Source organism: Diabrotica virgifera, chromosome 2 (genome assembly GCF_917563875.1).
Source record: "Diabrotica virgifera virgifera chromosome 2, PGI_DIABVI_V3a".
Lineage (NCBI taxonomy): Eukaryota > Metazoa > Arthropoda > Insecta > Coleoptera > Chrysomelidae > Diabrotica > Diabrotica virgifera.
In genome coordinates this window covers 7089022-7109415 of record NC_065444.1, presented here as the reverse complement: position 1 = coordinate 7109415, position 20394 = coordinate 7089022, and the positions used below count along the sequence as shown (strand labels likewise).

Here is a 20394-nt window from a genome sequence, read left to right as displayed (position 1 = left end):
GTTATTTTATCGCATAACTTTTTTGTCTTCAACTTTTAAGCATTTTTGATACTGGATTATTAAATTGCGAGGTATTCTAGTACTAAAAGGTACTCTTACTTTAAGTCGGTAGGACACACCGTTTTCTAGAAAAATCGATTTGAAAAATTTTAGTTTTGGAAATTTGAAAAAAAATTGAAAAAAATTAAAAAAAAACGATGTATTTTACCAACTTAAAGCAGAAGTAACTTGTAGTACTAGAATATCTCATAATTGAATAATCTAGTGTCAAAAATACTTCAAAATTAAAGACAATACAATTATGCTATAAAATAACTGTTGACCTACCCAAAACGGACGCCTATGACCGGTACTAGAAATTCGCCATTAATGAAATCGATTAATCTCTGGAAAATAAATAAATTTACCAGTTTTCATCTTTCTAAATAGTTTTTTTTTAATCTTCTTTTTTTGAAATTTAAAGAACGAAAAATTTTCAAATCCATTTTTCTAGAAAACGGTGTATCCTATCGACTTAAAGTAAGAGCACCTTTTAGTACTAGAATACCTCACAATTTAATAATTCAGAGTCAAAAATGCTTAAAAATTCAAGACAAAAAAGTTAGGCGATAAAATAACCGTTGCCCTACCCAAAACGGACGCCTATGACCGGTACTAGAAATTCGCAATAGATGAAATCGATTCATGTCTGGAAAGTGAATAAGCATACCAATTTTCGTTTTTCTAAATAGAAGCGTTCTGGAGGTATTTAAGAAAAACTAATTACATGACGCCATCTTCAAAGAGCTCTAGCTCCCTTAGGAAGCATTTTCGGACTAGGTGAATTAGGTTAAATTGTCTTAAAATTATCTGAGGAATCTCCTGTCTTCGTTTGTCGGTAGAGTTTCTGGACACCCTGTATATAGGACCAGTCCTCTATCGCAGGTCAAGAAGATTCAATTCTACCAGACCTGCGTTAGAACGGAGATGTTATATGCAGTCCCAGTATGGAGTTCAAAATAAGGAGATTAACTGGAAGAAGCTTGTAAGAACAAAAACGACAAGCTTCAAGTTAATAGACGGATCGTCATGGCAAAACAGAGTTTCAAAAGCAAACATCCAAGAAAAGCTCCAGTATACACTGGGGGAGAAAGTCATGAACACGACCAGAAAATTCTTGAACCTGAAGAAGAGCCATAAGAAGACCCCTTAAAACCAGGGATATCCTCGCGAGAAACAGATTGCAGAGGATATGTACATCGTGAAATCCATAAACTTATTGTTCTAGCGAGGATCTAATCAGGATCTAGCGAGGTGGTTGCTGAAGACAGCAAAGCAGGGACTATAGTATACGATTTTTTCTGGCAGCTTTTAGACAGCTTCGTTAAGGGATTAAATGCGATTTGTCTATAAAGTATTAAAACATAAATGAAACTTTACCTTTTGCAATGTTAGATAAAGCAATCATCAACACGCTGCTTGCTCCAGTACCATGGCCCATGACGTTAATTCGGTAGGGATTACCTCCAAAAAAGCCTATGTAATTTCTGACCCACTGAACAGCTAGTGCCATGTCCCATAGCGCAACATTCCCCGGCAAATGTTTAGTACCAGAACTTATAAAGCCCAATGAGCCTAAACGGTACTGAATGGTGACGACCACCAATCTTTTCCCTACCAGGTGTCTCACCTAAAAAATAAATATGGTTATAGTACTTTTTACTGGATAACTAATTTAATCATATCATCATCATCAATAGCGTTACAACTCTTCGTGACTCTTGAAACGACCATGTATTTTGTTTTGTCTTCATTTACTATGATAATCACAGCATTTAGTTTAACGACTAAGATTGGCTGCCACCTGTTTATCATAAACATGAAAATCGTAAAGAGTGTTGAAAATACTAGAGGTTTATTAAAATTTCTGTGACAAATAAATAGGTCTGGATCCCGATAAATAGGTATGAAAAAAAAGTTGATTAATAGCAAGCTGAAAATTTGTTAATAGCTTAAGGATGTCTAGTCGGATAAACTTTGATATATGGGAATACTGGAACAGGGGCAGTTTTAATTGTGGAACAGGTTAAAAATTTGGAACGGTCAGATCACGAAAACGGCACATTTATTTTGTCCGACAGAACAGACTTAAACTCTCCGAACAGAGATTAAACTCTCATGCAAAAATCAGACTGTTATTTATCACCTGCCATAATTCCTGTCATTTGACATATTCTACATGTTCCACTCATTAAAACGCCCATTTGGTGATAAACAGCAGTCTGATTTTTGCATGAGAGTTTAAGCTCTGTTCGGAGAGTTTAAGTCTGTTCTGTCGGACAAAATACATGTGCCGTTTTCGTGGTCTGACCGTTCCAAATTTTTAACCTGTTCCACAATTAAAACTTCCCCTGTTCCAGTGTTCCCATATATCAAAGTTTGTCCGACTAGACACCCTTAAGCTATTAACAAATTTTCAGCTTGCTATTAATCAACTTTTTTTTCATACGCGGGATCCAGACCTAAAAACTAAACTAGAAGTTTTGAGCATATACATAATATGACAATACCTTATCTCTAGTAAGCATTTACTGAGAAGTGGCCAGAGATAAAGTATCTAAGTTCGTCAGTACTACCATTAATTTAATAATTGACAAATGATTACACAATATATTATACAGGGTGATTCATTAAGAATGTCCAATCTTTGAGATGTAGATTCTAGACTTCAAAATATTAAGATTTAACCCAAATCATTTAAATAAAATCTGGCCCGTTACTGAGTTACAGGGTGTTTTATTTAAAAATTTAATAACTATTTTTACCCAGGGCTTTGAAACTATTTGACATATCCTTGTCATACTTGGCAGAAAATATAGGTACTGTACATCCTACTAAATTATGATAAATAAACTTTTCTGGCTACTACCAGAGGCGTACGACAGGGGAAAGTGAATGGTTGACCCTTCCCAAATTCTACGCCACTGGAGAAATTGCTATTTTAGCACAATATTTCGATTTTCCAATACTTTCTATGTCAGTAATATACTCTTCATTCGTAACGTTAAAATCATTAGTTTTCGAGATATTTGAAGTTGAAAATGAAACGGCATAGCTATTTTGATTGATGTATTGTGCTCCTTCATTTTTAACTTTAAATATCTCGAAAACTAATGATTTTATCGGTACGGATGAAGAGTCTATTATTTGCATAGAAAGTATTGGAGAATCGAAAATTGCAATAAAATAGTAATTCCGCCAGTGGCGTAGAATGTGGGAAGGGTCAATCATTCACTTTCTCCTGTCGTACGCCTCTGGTATTAACCAGAAAGTTTTATTTAACATATTTTAGTAGGTTATACAGTATATACACTGTCTGCTAAGTATGATAAGGATATGTCAAATACTTCTAAAATACTGGATACAAATAGTTAATATTTATGTAATAGGGATGTTTGATTTAAAAATTATTTGTACCCAGTACATTAAACTACGCCACTGATGGAATTGCCATTTCAGCATAATTTTTAGGTTATACTCGCAATCTTAAGTTTGTATTTTATTAGTTGTTACATAATCATGGGGCAACCGGTTTCGAGTCTTACAATTTATGACTCATCTTCAGGCCCAGTACAAAAAGTCTTCACAATACACTACAAGCTAAAATCACAAAAAGAGACAAACATGTACATATACATGTTAGATCACTAATCACGTATTTGACTTTTTAAAAAAAGAACTTTATTTGTTACACATTAAATATTCAAACAATAGTACAAAATAAATTAATTTAAAATGACTACAATAACTGGACTGGTCGAAGTTGCAGCTAAGAGTGGTCCCGGCATCTGAAAATGGTAATTTATAGGTTTGGTATGAAGTGCTGAATCGCTGTTCCCATGAATATTGGCCAACGGTTCGTACAAAGTTCATCTGCTGCTTGCTCAGCGGTTTCTGTGGGAATGGTATGATGAAATATGAAGTCGGCGAACTTAAGCTAGTTCAAGGTTATTATTTTCTCATATAACATACTTATATAAAAAACAACTTTGTCGTGGTTTTAATTACATACAATAAAGCCAAACAACTGTATAGTATTGAACTTAATAGTCTATCTATAGCATGTATACTAGGACATTTTGCCATTGGGAGTGACCAATCTGATGAGAATTGCTTGGTATATAATTTAATATATACTACCATCAATCCTTAAATAGTTAAGGGTTGATGGGAGTCTTGACAAGATGGTATGTGATCAAAAAACATATAAAGATCGTAGTAATAGGTATGTACTTACATATCAGTGACGGAAACTGTCCTACAGCTAAAGACTAGTCAAATTGTTCTTAGTCTTAGTCTTGTTATTGAACATAACAAATAATTAAGAGACTAAGAACAATTTGACTAGTCAGCTGTTCTGATGGGGCTGGTGACTTCCAGGTATATCTTTAGCTGTAGGACAGTTTCCGTAGCTGATATGTAAGTACATACCTATTACTACGAACTTTATATATTTTTTGATCACATACCATCTTGTCAAGACTCCATCAACCCTTAACTATTTAAGAATTGATGGTAGTATATATTAAATTATATACCAAGCAATTCTCATCAAATTGGTCACTCCCAATGGCAAAATGTCCTAGTATACATGCTATAGATAGACTATTAAGTTCAATACTATACAGTTGTTTGGATTTATTGTATGTAATTAAAACCAAGACAAAGTTGTTTTTTATATATGTATATGTACATGTTTGTCTCTTTTTGTGATTTTAGCTTGTAGTTTGTATTGTGAAGACTTTTTGTACTGGGCCTGAAGATGAGTCATAAATTGTAAGACTCGAAACCGGTTGCCCCATGATTATATAACAACTAATAAAATACAAACTTAAGATTGCGAGTATTGACTCAATTCCTATATCCAATTGTTTTCTAACTTTGATGATATTTAGCAGCTTCCTGTCTGTACCTATTCTCCTCAGAACATTTTCGTGGGTAGTGTGTGTTGTCCAAGGTATTTTCAAGATCCTTCTATAAAGCCAGAGTTCAAAGGCTTCTAACTTGTTCATCAGCATTATGTTGAGCGTCCAGGCCTCCGTTCTATACAATAGTATTGACCATACATAGCAATGAAGAAAACGACATCTAAGACTGATATTAATGCTAATCATTTCCCAATTTTGTTAAAAAATAGTAATTTCAAATAGGTATAGTTATAAAATCATAATTCTTACCCCATATTGAGAGGCTGAGCCATATCTAAAACCACCACCATGGATCCATACAACTACCGGAAGACCTATAAATTAAAAATGTAAATCATTAAAATGTAACAAACAAAAAGAGCTTCGTTATTGATTGTCGTGTTGGGTCCTTAAGGGACGGAAAGGGAGCCAACTATCGGAACTTAGGAAAACACTGACTCTAAACTATACTTTTATTTATAGTCGAGGAAATGAAGCTGAAAAAATGGCAAAGCCTCGCAATTTTTTCGTCCAGCGTCGATTTGTACAAAAATTTGGGATTAGGCTCATTACACCCTCTAGTTCATTTTCTATATTGAGCTGTTGTACGCTTTTGGTTTTTTAAGGGTGAAAACTACCCCTAATTGTAAAAAATTATAAAATAACATTTAAAATTTTAATATTGTCAACATTTGGTTTTTATTATGTAGTTACAAAATGATTGTATTATGCTTTAAGATATACTATCATAATATTTCAACCCTTAGAACCACTCTTGTTGGAGCTATATATAAAAAATTTACTTATCCTAAAAGAATAATTTCGGCTTGCATCGATTTCGATAAAAATTTGGGATTAGGATAATCTCACCCTGTACTTCATATTCTATATCATACTTAAGGGCGTTGATTATTTTTAGGGGTGTAAACTACCCCTTATTGTCAAAAATTATATAAAAAGATTGTAAACTTTAATATGGGTAAAATTTGGTTTTTATTGGTTAAATAATGATTGCTTTATACTTTAGGATATATCATAATATCTCAACCCTTAAAAACCACCCTTAATAACATTAAAGTTTTTATAAGTAGATATTTTAATAGATCTATACAGAAAAAAAGTAGAGTTAAAGAATTACAATAATACGAATTTACAAATATGTAAAAATACAAATACAAATAGTTTTTTAGTCATCTTCCAGTATACGAACCGGTTCTGAGGTATTATACATACATTGAAAATTATCCATAAGCGGACTATCCGAATTTTTCGAAAAAAAATTCGTTTTATAAACATAGCTCCTTCATTTTTGGCGATAAAAAGTTTTTCAAAAATAACTTTGTAGGATTTTTGAAGAGTTATAAGACTGTGTAAACTAAATTGCGTAAGATCCCTTAGTTTTTAATTAGGGTGAGTTTAAAGGGCTCGAATAAGGGGGTGTTTCCTCGTAAATGGAGGTTTTAAACAGCTATATCTCGCTAACTGTTCACTGTAATGAAAATCTATGTATAAGGGAATTTTAGTTATTAAAAAAGCTACAATTTAGTAGTCTATCATTTTTTTCGTATCTCCAGTATATTCGGAGATATTTTGAAGTAAAAGGTGAAAAATGGGAAATTCCAAAAAATTAATTTTTTTTAAACTTCAATTTTTCTAAAATTAGTCCTTTGAAATAGGTCAAACTTCTTGGGTGTATTGATAATACAAATATAAAAGGAATTACAGAAAGGCGAAGACCAATTTTTAATTAGGAGGATAGTTAGGGGGTTGTTTTCACCGATTTTTTCATAGAGAAAAGCAGGTACCGACTTTTTTTTTATTATAAGTCGCTTAATTTTCAGACTAGAAACTTTTTATTATTATTTTTTGAAAGGCCTAACTGTATACTTCAAAAAGGATTATTTAAGTTTTCCTCGAATAATTCAAAGTTTTTCCGTTATTTTACTTTGAATATTTCAAATTATGCATTTGACGAAAAAAGCTAACTTTTAACATGCCGTATCTCGGTTTGTATTGGTCTTAAAGATATTACAGAAAAAGAATTTGGTTTGTGTTACTAAAAGATACAATTTTGATATCCACAGATTTTTTGATTAAATGCATATTTTTCGAGGTATTCTCAAAAAACCCTCTAAAAAAGTCGATTTTTTCATCGAAAAACTGTTACTTTCAACCGCGAATAACTCAAAAAATATTAGTTTTACGAAGAAAATGTAAAGAACATTTTTTTCCTAGAATTACTTTTGACATCGATTTACATGGTTAAAATTTAATAAAAAATTCCCGCCCCCGAGATGGTGTGGCAACCACTCCCAAGGTTTTAGCGTACAGCGGCATGATATAGAAAATGATCCTTTAACTATTCCCTACATTCTGTGAAAATTTCAAGTAAATCGATGCTGGACGAAAAAATTGCGAGCCAAAATGCTTCATTTCCTCGACTATTAAAGGTTACAACATCCAAAAACGTAAGGTTAAGATGTTGTTTCGCGGGGTAGTCGTTCAGACACCCATCTCGTACGACTGCTACTATAATATTAATCTTAATAATCTATTTTACCCCTTTTCGGGCTTTTTATATCTTTCTTTATTTTGGACTTTGAAAGTAAACGGTACGTGAGTATCGTTACTTACTTGCGAGGTTACCCAAACAAACTCTATCAATCAACCTTCGCTTTGTTTGTGATTATAGAAACAACACCTTCTGTAACGACCTAATTATGCCTAAATTATATACATTTTTTGGATACATATTATATTATACAGTAAGGGTTTTTTCCCTTACTGTACATGATGTTAGTAATAAGCATGGGCGTCGTCAGGATTATTTTCAGGGGGTGCATCTGAAATATGTATATCTATGTACCTTCTTTCTGGACAGAACTAAAATACTAGAAAATTGTTCTGTCATTCCTGCTCACAATATTGAAGTAATTCGTTTGGTGTTCCATCCTTACTTGCAGCTTTTCTGTTCTTCAGCTTTTTGAGTGTTTTTCAAACTTCCTATGTATTTATATTAGCTTCTTAATTTGTGGTAATTTCTGGTGTTTCCGGTTATAACGTCATTTGTTCTTTTTCTGCTTAGAGCTTTTTCAGATAGTTAATCCATATATATCATTTTCTATGTGTTTTGGTTCTATTAGTTCCTTTTTCTCCATTCTTTTACCTGTATAATACTTATAAAACCAGTAATTGAGGGAGCAGCAGCAGATCCAGATCGCAGATGAATAGAAAAGACGGTGGGATGCCGCCAGGCTATAAGAGCTAAAAAGCTTGAAGAATTGAGTGACATGTTCCCTGAAGACTCAATCTACTTGTCTAGCCATGCATTTTTATCCTTGCTCCTACTGTTACCACTACTTATTTTTCATTATAATAAAAATAGCATGTTACAGATTTACTAAAATCTTGTTCTTCTCTATTAGTTAGTGAGTTTTGTATATTGTACTGTTTGTAATAGTTTTTGTATGTACTGTTATATTTAATTTTAAGAAGTGATTAAATAAGACTCAAGTGAAATCGATAATAGGTAATTATGTTTGTTCGCGGAAGGATCGATCATTAGCCGATGCTAAATAAGACTAAGTGGAAATAGAGAATAGGTCATTAAAATTTGTATATAGTAGAAAGTAATTTTAGAATGGGAATTAACTATTTTCTTTGAAATCCATTAAGCATATTTAGAAAGTTTAAAAATTGGTTTTGAGGAATACTGCGAATGAGAGTTGGTGGTGGAATTTTGATTTGTGAATCTGGAAGGGATATTTAGAAAGTAGGGGAATGAATGACAAATAGAGATCAGAATGTTTTGAGTTGTCGAGAAGTGAAGTCGAGTCGTAGACGGTAGTGTACGGAGAGTGAGAAAGCCGGTGTAGTTCCGTGAGTGTGGAGTATCTATTGTGGAACGAGAGGTAGGCCAGGTTGAGAGTAAAAGAACCTCCTTGGGCCAAGAGTTCCCGGTAGCTGATTGCAGTTTCGAAAAAGGTAGAACACAGCATCACGACAGAAGCAGGAAGCGAGAGCTATACGAGCTAGTTTCAAAGGAGAACATTACTGGAAGCCAGGACGAGGTTTTGATTGCAGCCAAGGATAGCAGGAAACGGGTCTTGTGTGAAGACATTCTCAGTTCACCAGAAAAAGGTCAGTCTCATTTGTTTGGACATGAATGTATGGGTTTTTCGTATTAAATACCACATTTAAAATTGAAGAAACATAATCAATAATATCAGAAAAGTTTCATCAAACTTAAATAGCATTGTTGCTAATAAATCATAATAGTTAAATGTTAATAAAAACTTTCAATTGGAAAACAAAAGGAAATAAGATTCCCATGTGTAAATGTTATGTTTAAGAATAATAAGATATAGCAAATATTAAGCAGTGATTGCCATTTAAATAAAATAAACAATATTTTGATTACAATTGTAACCCATATGTGTTATTATTTTACTCTTTTCTTTCCTATCCCGATTAGGAACCATTAAGAAATACTTAGAAGCCACGTATGTAAGTACTTAATTTTATAAAAAGCCCTGAGATTGAAAACATATTGATATATGATCTGGTAAATTAATTAGATTATTATTAAAGCATTGATTAAATTAAATGACATATAAAATTATTATCTCATATCAATAATCAAGATCACATCAACTGTCGTCCAACGTGGAAAGCATTGATAAGTATTTCTAGTGGCAAATTTGAAGGATAGAAAGAGTAAAGCCGGTATTTGAAAATTTATATGCCTGTGGTAAAAAGTGAGATACTTACATTTGATAACATAAAATTTTAGATCTCTTTAGGTACAAATTTTACATAACTGATTTAATATTTTATTTTTACGATATTTACATTTGATATATTTATTGACAATTTATAATATTTGGGTGAGAAAAAGTCGTCTTGGTAACATACTAGTAAAATTTCATATTTGGCGGGGACAGTACTTCTTGAAAACAAATGTCTGTGACAAGAAGCCAAAGCAAAGACAACAAAAAACAAAAAGAACATTCAGACCAAGAAGATATTTTAGACACGACAATCATGGCATCAGAACAGCAAGAATTATCAGGAATTGATAAACTATTACAACTGATGCAACTCCAGTCACAAAAACTGGATGACAATCAAAGAGAAACAAAACTAACAATGGATAAAAATCAGGAAGAAACATCAAAGAAAATGGATAAAGTGGATCAAAAAATGGATGAAACACAGCAAAAAATGGATGACAATCAAAAGGAAACAAAACAAGCAATAGAAGAGAACAATAAGAAAATAGAGGAACGCATAGAAAAGTATGAAAAGGAAATAAAAGGATGTTTGACAACAATGAAAAACGAGATAGAACAGCAAGAAATGAAAATTAAAGATCACATGCAAGAACAAGAAATTAGAATGAAGGACCACATGAAAGAACAAGAAATGATAATTCAAAACAAAATGGAAGAGTTAACGAATGGCCAGAAAAAGGAACTAGAAAATTTGGAAAATAAGTTAGAAAATGCTATTCAAGTAGACAGAGAAGAAGTGGAAAAAAGAATCACAGAAATAGAAAAACAAGTCACCGAAAACAGGACGCAACAGAATGTCGGAGAAAGAAGAGAAATGGTTATACATAGCACAGATGACGTGAAGATAAGGTTTGGCGGGGATGTAAGAAGATTACACCCAGTGCCGTTCATAAATAGCCTGAAAAAGAAAATACAGCACATCGGAAATTTCGAAACAGCAAAAGAAACTATCAGAAACCATCTAAAATATGAAGCAAGCCTATGGTTCGATTGCAAAGAAGAAGAATTTGACAGTTGGCAACAATTTGAACAAAAATTTTTGAATTATTTCTGGGGAAAAGTCCAACAATTGGAAATTAACAAGGAATTGCAAAATGGGAAATACAATGATAGGATGGGTATATCAGAAAGGACATATGCATTACAAATTTACTATAACGCAAAACATCTACAATATAATTACTCATCGGAACAATTAGTCGAACTGATTGCAAGACATTTCGAAGAAACGCTGGAAGACCATATCACATTGCAAAACTACAAAGACATAGATAGTTTATGCCAATTCCTACAAATAAGAGAATCACGTTTAAGAGAAAGAAAATCAAGAAGGTCGCGAGAAGATTACAGGCTCCGAGAAACACAGGATTACAGAGATAGAAATCAAAATAGGAGGGACTATACAAGACGAGAATTTAATCCCAGAAGGGAAAACGAAAATAGAGACAACGGAAGAGGAAATTATGAACAAAGAAATAGGCAATGGAATGAGGACAGAAATCGAGAATACCAGAATAGAAACACCACACTCGCAAATCAAGAAAACAGAAATAATGGTAGACAAAATGAACAGGGATATCGAGAAAACCGAAACAGATCCGACAGACCAAGAGAAAATAGAAGAGAAGTAAATAATACCCAGACAGATGAATATGACGGAGAGAGACATTATGACGAAAATATAAACTACGATGAGCAACCGGCGTTTTTTCACGACGGCGCTCACTAAAAACCAAAAATCAAACAGGAATCTTTTGTAACCCCAAGGAGTTTATTAAATTGGCAAGAAACAACGAAAAGAAAAATGGAGTTAATTTAAAATTTGTGGATGGATTTATCAACGAGAAACCAATTAAAATTATGATAGACACTGGATCAGAAATAACATTGGTCAACAGAAAACTAATAGAAGAAGTTAACTTAACAAATTTAATTTACAAAATACCTAGGGTAAATTTAGTGGGCGCAAACAAACGGACATTGGCAACTATAAATGAAGGCATACGAATAATGGTACGACTGGGTAAGAAGATGTATGCACTACAATGTGTAATAATGCCAAACATGTCACATGACATGATAGTAGGAGTTGACGAATTGGCAGAAAAACATGTAGTGATAGATTTTAAAAATAATACGATGAATCTAACAGAAGAAAAAGAAGAAGAACAGGACAAGGAACAGGAGAAACAAAATACGGACGAATCAGGTAAAGAACAAACAGTGGAAATGAATTTGGCAACGAAGCAAGGACAAAGAAGAAAAGGGAGAAAAATTCAGAAAAAGACAAAAGAAAATGAAACCTGTGGCTCCTCAAAAGAAGAGTTGAGCCCAGAAGAAGAAAAATTGAGAGTATCAAAAGCAAAAGAAAAATGGGATTCCTCAAAAGAAGAGATGAGCTCAGGAGAAGAAGAAATAAAGCTAACAAATGAAAGCGAAAAAGATATGATCGAAACAGTGGCATTTGAAGAGGAGGCATATGAAAACGAGGATGCAGAATATACGGTAAAAGTATGTGAAAAATCTGAGGAAAAAGACAGAAGATTGATATGGGAAAAAGGGAAAGACAACATAATAGCCGACACTCTAACACAGGATGAGGACACTGAAAATAAGGAAACAATTACTCTACAGGTGGGACTAATTAGAGTAATACAAGAAGAAGGGGTATAAGACGTAGATTAAAGTAAGGAAATATACAGGGAGTTGGTTTTGCCTCGAGAAAATTTATTTAAAAATGCAGATAAATTTTATCGAATACAAGGCGGGGATTTGTTATATTTCTATTTGATATGAAAATTAAATTTTGATAATTATAAACAGAATTCAATTTAATATAAAATATTTTCAATTTTCTCAACCACGGGCATATAAATTTAGAACAACCTGTATACAAAAAATTGTTATATTTAATTTTAAGAAGTGATTAAATAAGACTCAAGTGAAATCGATAATAGGTAATTATGTTTGTTCGCGGAAGGATCGATCATTAGCCGATGCTAAATAAGACTAAGTGGAAATAGAGAATAGGTCATTAAAATTTGTATATAGTAGAAAGTAATTTTAGAATGGGAATTAACTATTTTCTTTGAAATCCATTAAGCATATTTAGAAAGTTTAAAAATTGGTTTTGAGGAATACTGCGAATGAGAGTTGGTGGTGGAATTTTGATTTGTGAATCTGGAAGGGATATTTAGAAAGTAGGGGAATGAATGACAAATAGAGATCAGAATGTTTTGAGTTGTCGAGAAGTGAAGTCGAGTCGTAGACGGTAGTGTACGGAGAGTGAGAAAGCCGGTGTAGTTCCGTGAGTGTGGAGTATCTATTGTGGAACGAGAGGTAGGCCAGGTTGAGAGTAAAAGAACCTCCTTGGGCCAAGAGTTCCCGGTAGCTGATTGCAGTTTCGAAAAAGGTAGAACACAGCATCACGACAGAAGCAGGAAGCGAGAGCTATACGAGCTAGTTTCAAAGGAGAACATTACTGGAAGCCAGGACGAGGTTTTGATTGCAGCCAAGGATAGCAGGAAACGGGTCTTGTGTGAAGACATTCTCAGTTCACCAGAAAAAGGTCAGTCTCATTTGTTTGGACATGAATGTATGGGTTTTTCGTATTAAATACCACATTTAAAATTGAAGAAACATAATCAATAATATCAGAAAAGTTTCATCAAACTTAAATAGCATTGTTGCTAATAAATCATAATAGTTAAATGTTAATAAAAACTTTCAATTGGAAAACAAAAGGAAATAAGATTCCCATGTGTAAATGTTATGTTTAAGAATAATAAGATATAGCAAATATTAAGCAGTGATTGCCATTTAAATAAAATAAACAATATTTTGATTACAATTGTAACCCATATGTGTTATTATTTTACTCTTTTCTTTCCTATCCCGATTAGGAACCATTAAGAAATACTTAGAAGCCACGTATGTAAGTACTTAATTTTATAAAAAGCCCTGAGATTGAAAACATATTGATATATGATCTGGTAAATTAATTAGATTATTATTAAAGCATTGATTAAATTAAATGACATATAAAATTATTATCTCATATCAATAATCAAGATCACATCAGTACGTTTCAAGTTTCTAGTGCGTTAAACTTTCCGAAAGGGATAAATAAATGAGACTGTCTCTCATTATACTCGTCATCCATCAGTCGATTCAATTCACTATCTAATTCCAATTCAAGGTTGCAGGTTCGCTTTGGATTTTATACCCTTCCTATCCCGTTACATCTGTCCTTGTGGAGTATTGAGTGCTATTGCATTTCTTGGCCAAAAGTGTATTAAGATTGCTAACTGGTCCAGAAAAGTGAGCTTCCTGGCTCACCCTACCTAATGTATTGTGACTTAATAATTAAAAATGATGTAATAGTTTTTAAACATAATTGTTGTAAGGCTTTTGTACTACTTATTGAGTGTTCTCTCTACCTGGTTAGTATTATTATTAAAAAAAATTCACTTATTTACCTTCTGTTCCAGTTGGAAGTTCAGGAGTAAAGACATTAAGAGCTAAACAATCTTCACTGCCAATAACTTGATTTGTTCCAGGCCGTGGCTGTATACAAGGAGGCGCATAATATGTAGCGTTAATTAAGCCATCTAACAATTTTTCCCTCGGTCTCTAAAAATAACATTTACATAGGTGAATATATCTGTATCAAAATAACATTTATATTTGAAGATAAATCAAAAGTATTCAAAGCCAAAGGTGAATTAACAAGATATAAACAACACCGAGTATACATAGAATGTTACTTGATACTAAAAGATATACTTCAGGAATACTTATAAGAAGTACTTAAATACGGAAATAATTAAAATACATAAACTAAGGGAAGAAACAACAAAAATCATATATAAGAAGTTATAGAGAAGGAACTGGACAAAGAAGGAGACTACAAGAGAGAAACTAACAACAAATAACAGAGAAAGATGTTTAGAATATTAGTAAACCTAATGATGAAACAGTTGCAAGTGTGAGTCCATAAGTGCAATGGTTAGGTAAAGAAAAGGGTCATTAAAATAGTCAGTTATTCTGGCCTGATGATGGGACATAAATTATAAGTTCCGAAACCGGAAGCCAATTTTTTAACATCAATAAAAGGATAAGATTGTGAGTATTGACCCTTTTCTTTAATACCTCACCATTGCATTAGTAAATCTGTTTATCGAGTTTTTTTGTAACTTTAAATGGTATATTATATCACTGTCAAGCGGAAGTACTTACCAGGAACCGATTTTTTCCTACAGGCGGATAAGCAAATTTGATACCTCTAAAGACATAATGCGGATAATCCAGAATCCCTTGTACTCGGGCCGATCTACCCGCAAAATTTGTAAATATAGTAGGATCATCTGCTGGTGGTTCTTCTGCTGGAATTCCTCCGACTATTCTCTTTACTCTTGGGCCTCGTTCATCGCAAAATGATGGGTTTGTAAGATAAAATAAAACAAGGAAAACGCTCGAAATCATGCCTATAAAAGTAAACTATTAATTTAATATATTCGGTACATTCCATGTCAAATCACTCAGACAAAAACTTGAGGATCTGCGATTTCACTGAAACTTGGAAATATTGAGATGAGAAACTATGCTACTAAAAAATTAATGGCATCGAAATCATTATAGATCAGGGCGCATATGTAAACATATTAGTACATTTGGATGTTAAGAGGTGACTCATATTTTTTTTGCAGAAATTGCTTGAAAATTACTCATATAATAATATTTGAGTTATCATCCCACTCAAAAAGGTCCGGAACATTGTTAAAATAATGAAAATGTCAAAAAATTAAGGAAAAATTCGATTTTTTTGTTTGTTTTTTGATTATCACTTTAAAAGTATTCATTTCCGAGAAGAGTTGCACTGACATAAAAGTTGCGTAATTAAATTTCCTACAATAAAGGATTAGTTAAAAATTTTAAAAATTGTCACTGTTGTTGTAAAATAGCAATAATTGCGAAAAAACTATAAAAAAACAAGTATGCGAATTTTAAGTTTTTCAACCATTTATGCTACACTTAGGACTAAAGACCTTCATATTTCACCCAGAAAACCTTAATGATATAATAAAACAATATTGTAAATTTCATTGAGAGCGGTTTAATAGATTTTGCAAAATAAATTTTGCAATCCAGCTTTCGTAAAAAAAATTCATTTTTTCAAAATATTGCAGGACTGAAAATAAAGCAGATAGCAAGTTGAATTTTTTTACATATAGAAGAATACTGTACATTTCATCTGCAATTTGCAAAATTAAAATCGGTTAACTACCACGACGTCAGGATTTTTTTTAAATAAACTTTAATTTTTGGTGCTACGCGCAGGACAGCGGATACGTTTGCTCTGATTGGGCATTCCAATGACCTTTGATAATGATTTATAAATTTTAATTTTTAGTACATTTCGATATAAATAAATAAATAAATTTGTTTATTGCAAAATAAAAACACATAAGTACTCTGTCCTTTGAAATAACACTTTTTTTAGCAAAAACTTTCCTTGTTCATATATTTTAACTTAGAGAATAAAAGTTTATTATTTTTAAACATATGCAATTGTTTAAACAATATTTCACAAACAATAATCAAATTAGTTTAATTTTTGTGGAATTAAAATATTAAAATCCAACAAAATATGCAGTAAGAAAATAATATATTAGATATTTGGGTGGAAATCAACTTGTGTGAATCGTACACCGCTGTCCTGCGCGTAGCACCAAAAATGAATCGTTTATTTAAAAAAATTCCTGACGCCATGGTAGTTAACCGATGTTAATTTTGCAAATTGCAAATGAAAGGTACAGTATTCTTATATATGTGAAAAAAAATTTCAAGTTGCTATCTGCTTTATTTTCAGTCCAGCAATATTTTGAAACAATTAATTTTTTTGCGAAAGCTGGATTGCAAAATTTATTTTGCAAAATCTATTGAACCGCTCTTATTGAAATTTTCAGTATTGTTTTATTAAATCATAAAGTTTTTCTGGGTAAAATATGAAGGGCCTAAGTGTAGCATAGATGGTTGAAAAACGTAAAATGCGAATACTTGTTTTTTTATGATTTTTTCGTAATTATTGCTATTTTGCAACGAGGGTGACAATTTTTAAAATTTTTAACTAATCCTATATTGTAGCAAATTTAATTACGTAAGTTTGATGTCAGTGCAACTTTTCTTGGAAGTGAATACTTTTAAAGTTATAATCAAAAAACAAAGAAAAAAATCGAATTTTTCCTTTATTTTTTGACATTTTGATTATTTAAACAATGTTCCCGACCTTTTTGAGCGGGAGGATAACTCAAATATTATTATATGAGTTAATTCCAACCAATTTCTGCAAAAAAATATGAGTCACCTCTCAACGTCCATCTCAAAACAGATGCGCCCTGAACTATTAGACAAAATGAATTTTAAAGTCAAAAGGCAGATATCGAGTACTGAATTTAATTAAATCTTGCCCAAGTATACTTTCGCTCACAAGAGCATCCTCAGGGGCATCTGAAATAAGTAAAGAAAACGCCATTGTAGAAGAGGAAAAAAGTTACAGACTTCGACAAAAAATCGAAGGTGATATGATAAAAAATACAAAAACGTTTCTAGACTTACTTCGTCAATAAAAAGAAGGTATCCTCGAATGTCATTTAATTATTATAGATCATTTTGGTGGCAAACTTAAATTAACAACTAACTACACACTGAACAAGGGACAAACATATAAATTAAATTGCCAGTAGGTTCTACATTTTAAATATGGAGACAGAACCTCTGCCTTCATATTTAAAATGTAGAACCTACTGGCAATTTAATTTATATGTTTGTCCCTTGTTCAGTGTGTAGTTAGTTGTTAATTTAAGTTTGCCACCAAAATGATCTATAATAATTAAATGACATTCGAGGATACCTTCTTTTTATTGACGAAGTAAGTCTAGAAACGTTTTTGTATTTTTTATCATATCACCTTCGATTTTTTGTCGAAGTCTGTAACTTTTTTCCTCTTCTACAATGGCGTTTTCTTTACTTATTTCAGATGCCCCTGAGGATGCTCTTGTGAGCGAAAGTATACTTGGGCAAGATTTAATTAAATTCAGTGCTCGATATCTGCCTTTTGACTTTAAAATTCATTTATTCGAGCATTCAACCATTTCCTAATATTAGACAAAAGAACCAAAATGACTATCCACGGAACACTGATTAGACCCGCAGTGACCTATGGTTCTGAAACCTCGGTAATGATAAAAAAAAAAGATGAAGCCCGACTAAGGACATTTGAGAGAAAGATACTGAGCAAAGTATATAGCCCGGTGCAAGAGGAAAACGGCAAATGGAGAATCATGAGAAACAATGAGGTTAATGAATTGAATGAAGGGTATGATATTGTGAGATTTGGGAACAGTCAAATAATGTCATGGCTGGGACGTATCCAGAGATAAGACAATAAAAAATAGCAAATAAAATATAAACAATGGAACCGATGGGAAGACGAAAAAAGTAAGGAGCAGAACGAGATGGTTGGATGACGTGGAAGACGACCTGAAAACCATGAATATAAGACAGTGGAGGAGAAGTGCGCAAGAGAGATCCGAATGGAAGGACATAGCCAGACAGACAAAGACCCATCCAGGGTTATGATGCCAAAGAAGATTACTTAACATAAGCTAATGTTAGTATATTTTGATAATTTTAAAAGTAATAAATTAAAATCTATACAGCTCTTACCGATTGTATTATTCGCCAAACTGAACAGTTTTAATTATTGTAAAAAATCATTATGAAACGGTTCAACAGGAAGGAATATTTTAGAATTATCACACACTCCCACACGTTTATATCATCGGTGAGATAAACAAGATACTTTATATAGTTGAATTAATTTTTTTGTCGTTTAAATACCTATTTCAAACTAATAAATATATGATGCTGGATAAAAAATCCCGGACACTTTTTTGTGATTATATAGTTCAATTTATAATGGTCATTTTGTACAAAATATATCAATAAGTAATAAATATTTCGTATGTTTTAATTTGCATTTGATCATAGGTATTGTAATTATTGTAATTAATTGCTCCAAATACCCTGGAGCGATGCAGAACATTTAACTGTGTAAATACAGCAAATGGAGTTTGTGAGTTATAGTCTAGTCGCAACAAAGGGGGTCCCGTGGACACTTTTAGTTCGCCGCGATTTGATGGTGGTATTATAGGTTTTTTGGGTCGCTGAATCCAATGTAAGTAGTCTGGAAGCCCAAATGTGGTGCGTTTAATTGTGATTAACAAATTATGGTAAAATTAGGTGTTTTTAAGGAATTATTAGAAGCCCTGTAAATAAATTGATAGTGTTAAGGTCTTCTCTGGTGTATTTTTGGTCGCTGAATCGAATGCGACTAGTCGCGATTACTCAAAATATTTTCTTATTTTGTTAAACAAAATAATTGTTCATTCGCCGAAAAGCTCGAAATGCGTGATGTACAGCAAGTTTGTAGTCTTTTTCATAGTATTTTTATATGCTAAATCGATTGTCACTAATAGTCGTGATAGCTTAAACCACGTTCCGACGTAGTTATTAATAAATTATTGCAAAAATAACGGTTTATAGTACGTTTACTCACGGTTTTTGCTCTAAATTTTAAAAAACCACTTGGAATGACATGAAATTTGGCATGCACGTTGCTAACATGTCAAACAAAACAAGTGATATTGTGCCGATGTGTGCTTTTACCCTGGAGATGAATTCCATCTCGTTTCGGGGGTGAAAAAAGAAACCTTTAAAATAAGTCCGGAATTGTATAAACTGATTAATTCTAAGCAACTTTTGTTCTATAGAGTTTTTTCACTAAGTCTATACTTTTTGAGTTATTTGCGAGTGAATATGTTCATTTTTCAACAAAAAAACCAAATAACTCGAAAAGTATTGACTTAGTGAAAAAACTGTATAGAACAAAAGTTGCTTAGAATTAATCAGTTTATCCAATTCCGGACTTATTTTAAAGGTTTCTTTTTTCACCCCCAAAACGGGGTGAAATTCACCCCCAGGGTAAAAGCACACATCGGCACAATATCACTTGTTTTGTTTGACATGTTAGCTACGTGAATGACAAATTTCATGTCATTCCAAGTGGTTTTTTAAAATTTAGAGCAAAAACCGTGAGTAAACGTGCTATAAACCGTTATTTTTGCAATAATTTATTAATAACAAAGTCGGAACGTGGTTTAAGCTATCACGACTAGTGACAATCGATTTAGCATATAAAAATACTATGAAAAAGACTACAAACTTGCTGTAGATAGCGCAATTCGAGCTTTTCGGCGAATAAACAATTAGTTTATTATTAACAAAATAAGAACATATTTTGAGTAATCGCGACTAGTCGCATTCGATTCAGCGACCAAAAATGCACCAGAAAAGACCTTAACTTTATCAATTTATTTACAGGGCTTCTAATAATTCCTGAAAAACACCTAATTTTACCATAATTTGTTAATAACAATTAAACGCACCACATTTGGGCTTCCAAACACTTCAGCGACCCAAAAATCCTAAAATACCACCATAAAATCGCGGCGAGCTAAAAGTGCTTACGGGATCCCCTATGTTGCGACTAGACTATTAGGGAAAACTATTAAAATAAGAAAAATGTCATACCT

The 20394-nt window shown here is 32.5% G+C and overlaps 1 protein-coding gene across 2 annotated transcripts in view; it reads right to left on the bottom strand.

The window, feature by feature from the left end:
* Positions 1-18570, bottom strand: part of LOC126879416 (liver carboxylesterase 1-like) — a 52755-nt gene extending 34185 nt beyond the window's left edge. Inside the window, exons 1-5 of one of the 2 annotated variants that reach the window (XM_050642423.1) lie at positions 18467-18570; positions 14978-15225; positions 14218-14371; positions 5217-5281; positions 1420-1669 (exon numbers count right to left, since the gene is read on the bottom strand). In XM_050642423.1, coding sequence (XP_050498380.1) covers positions 1420-1669; positions 5217-5281; positions 14218-14371; positions 14978-15223 — 715 coding nt within the window. In that variant the 5' untranslated portion in view covers positions 15224-15225; positions 18467-18570. The remainder of the gene's footprint in view (positions 1-1419; positions 1670-5216; positions 5282-14217; positions 14372-14977; positions 15226-18466) is intronic. The other variant, XM_050642422.1, reaches the window with a different exon arrangement.
* Between the last annotated feature and the right edge of the window lie 1824 nt (positions 18571-20394).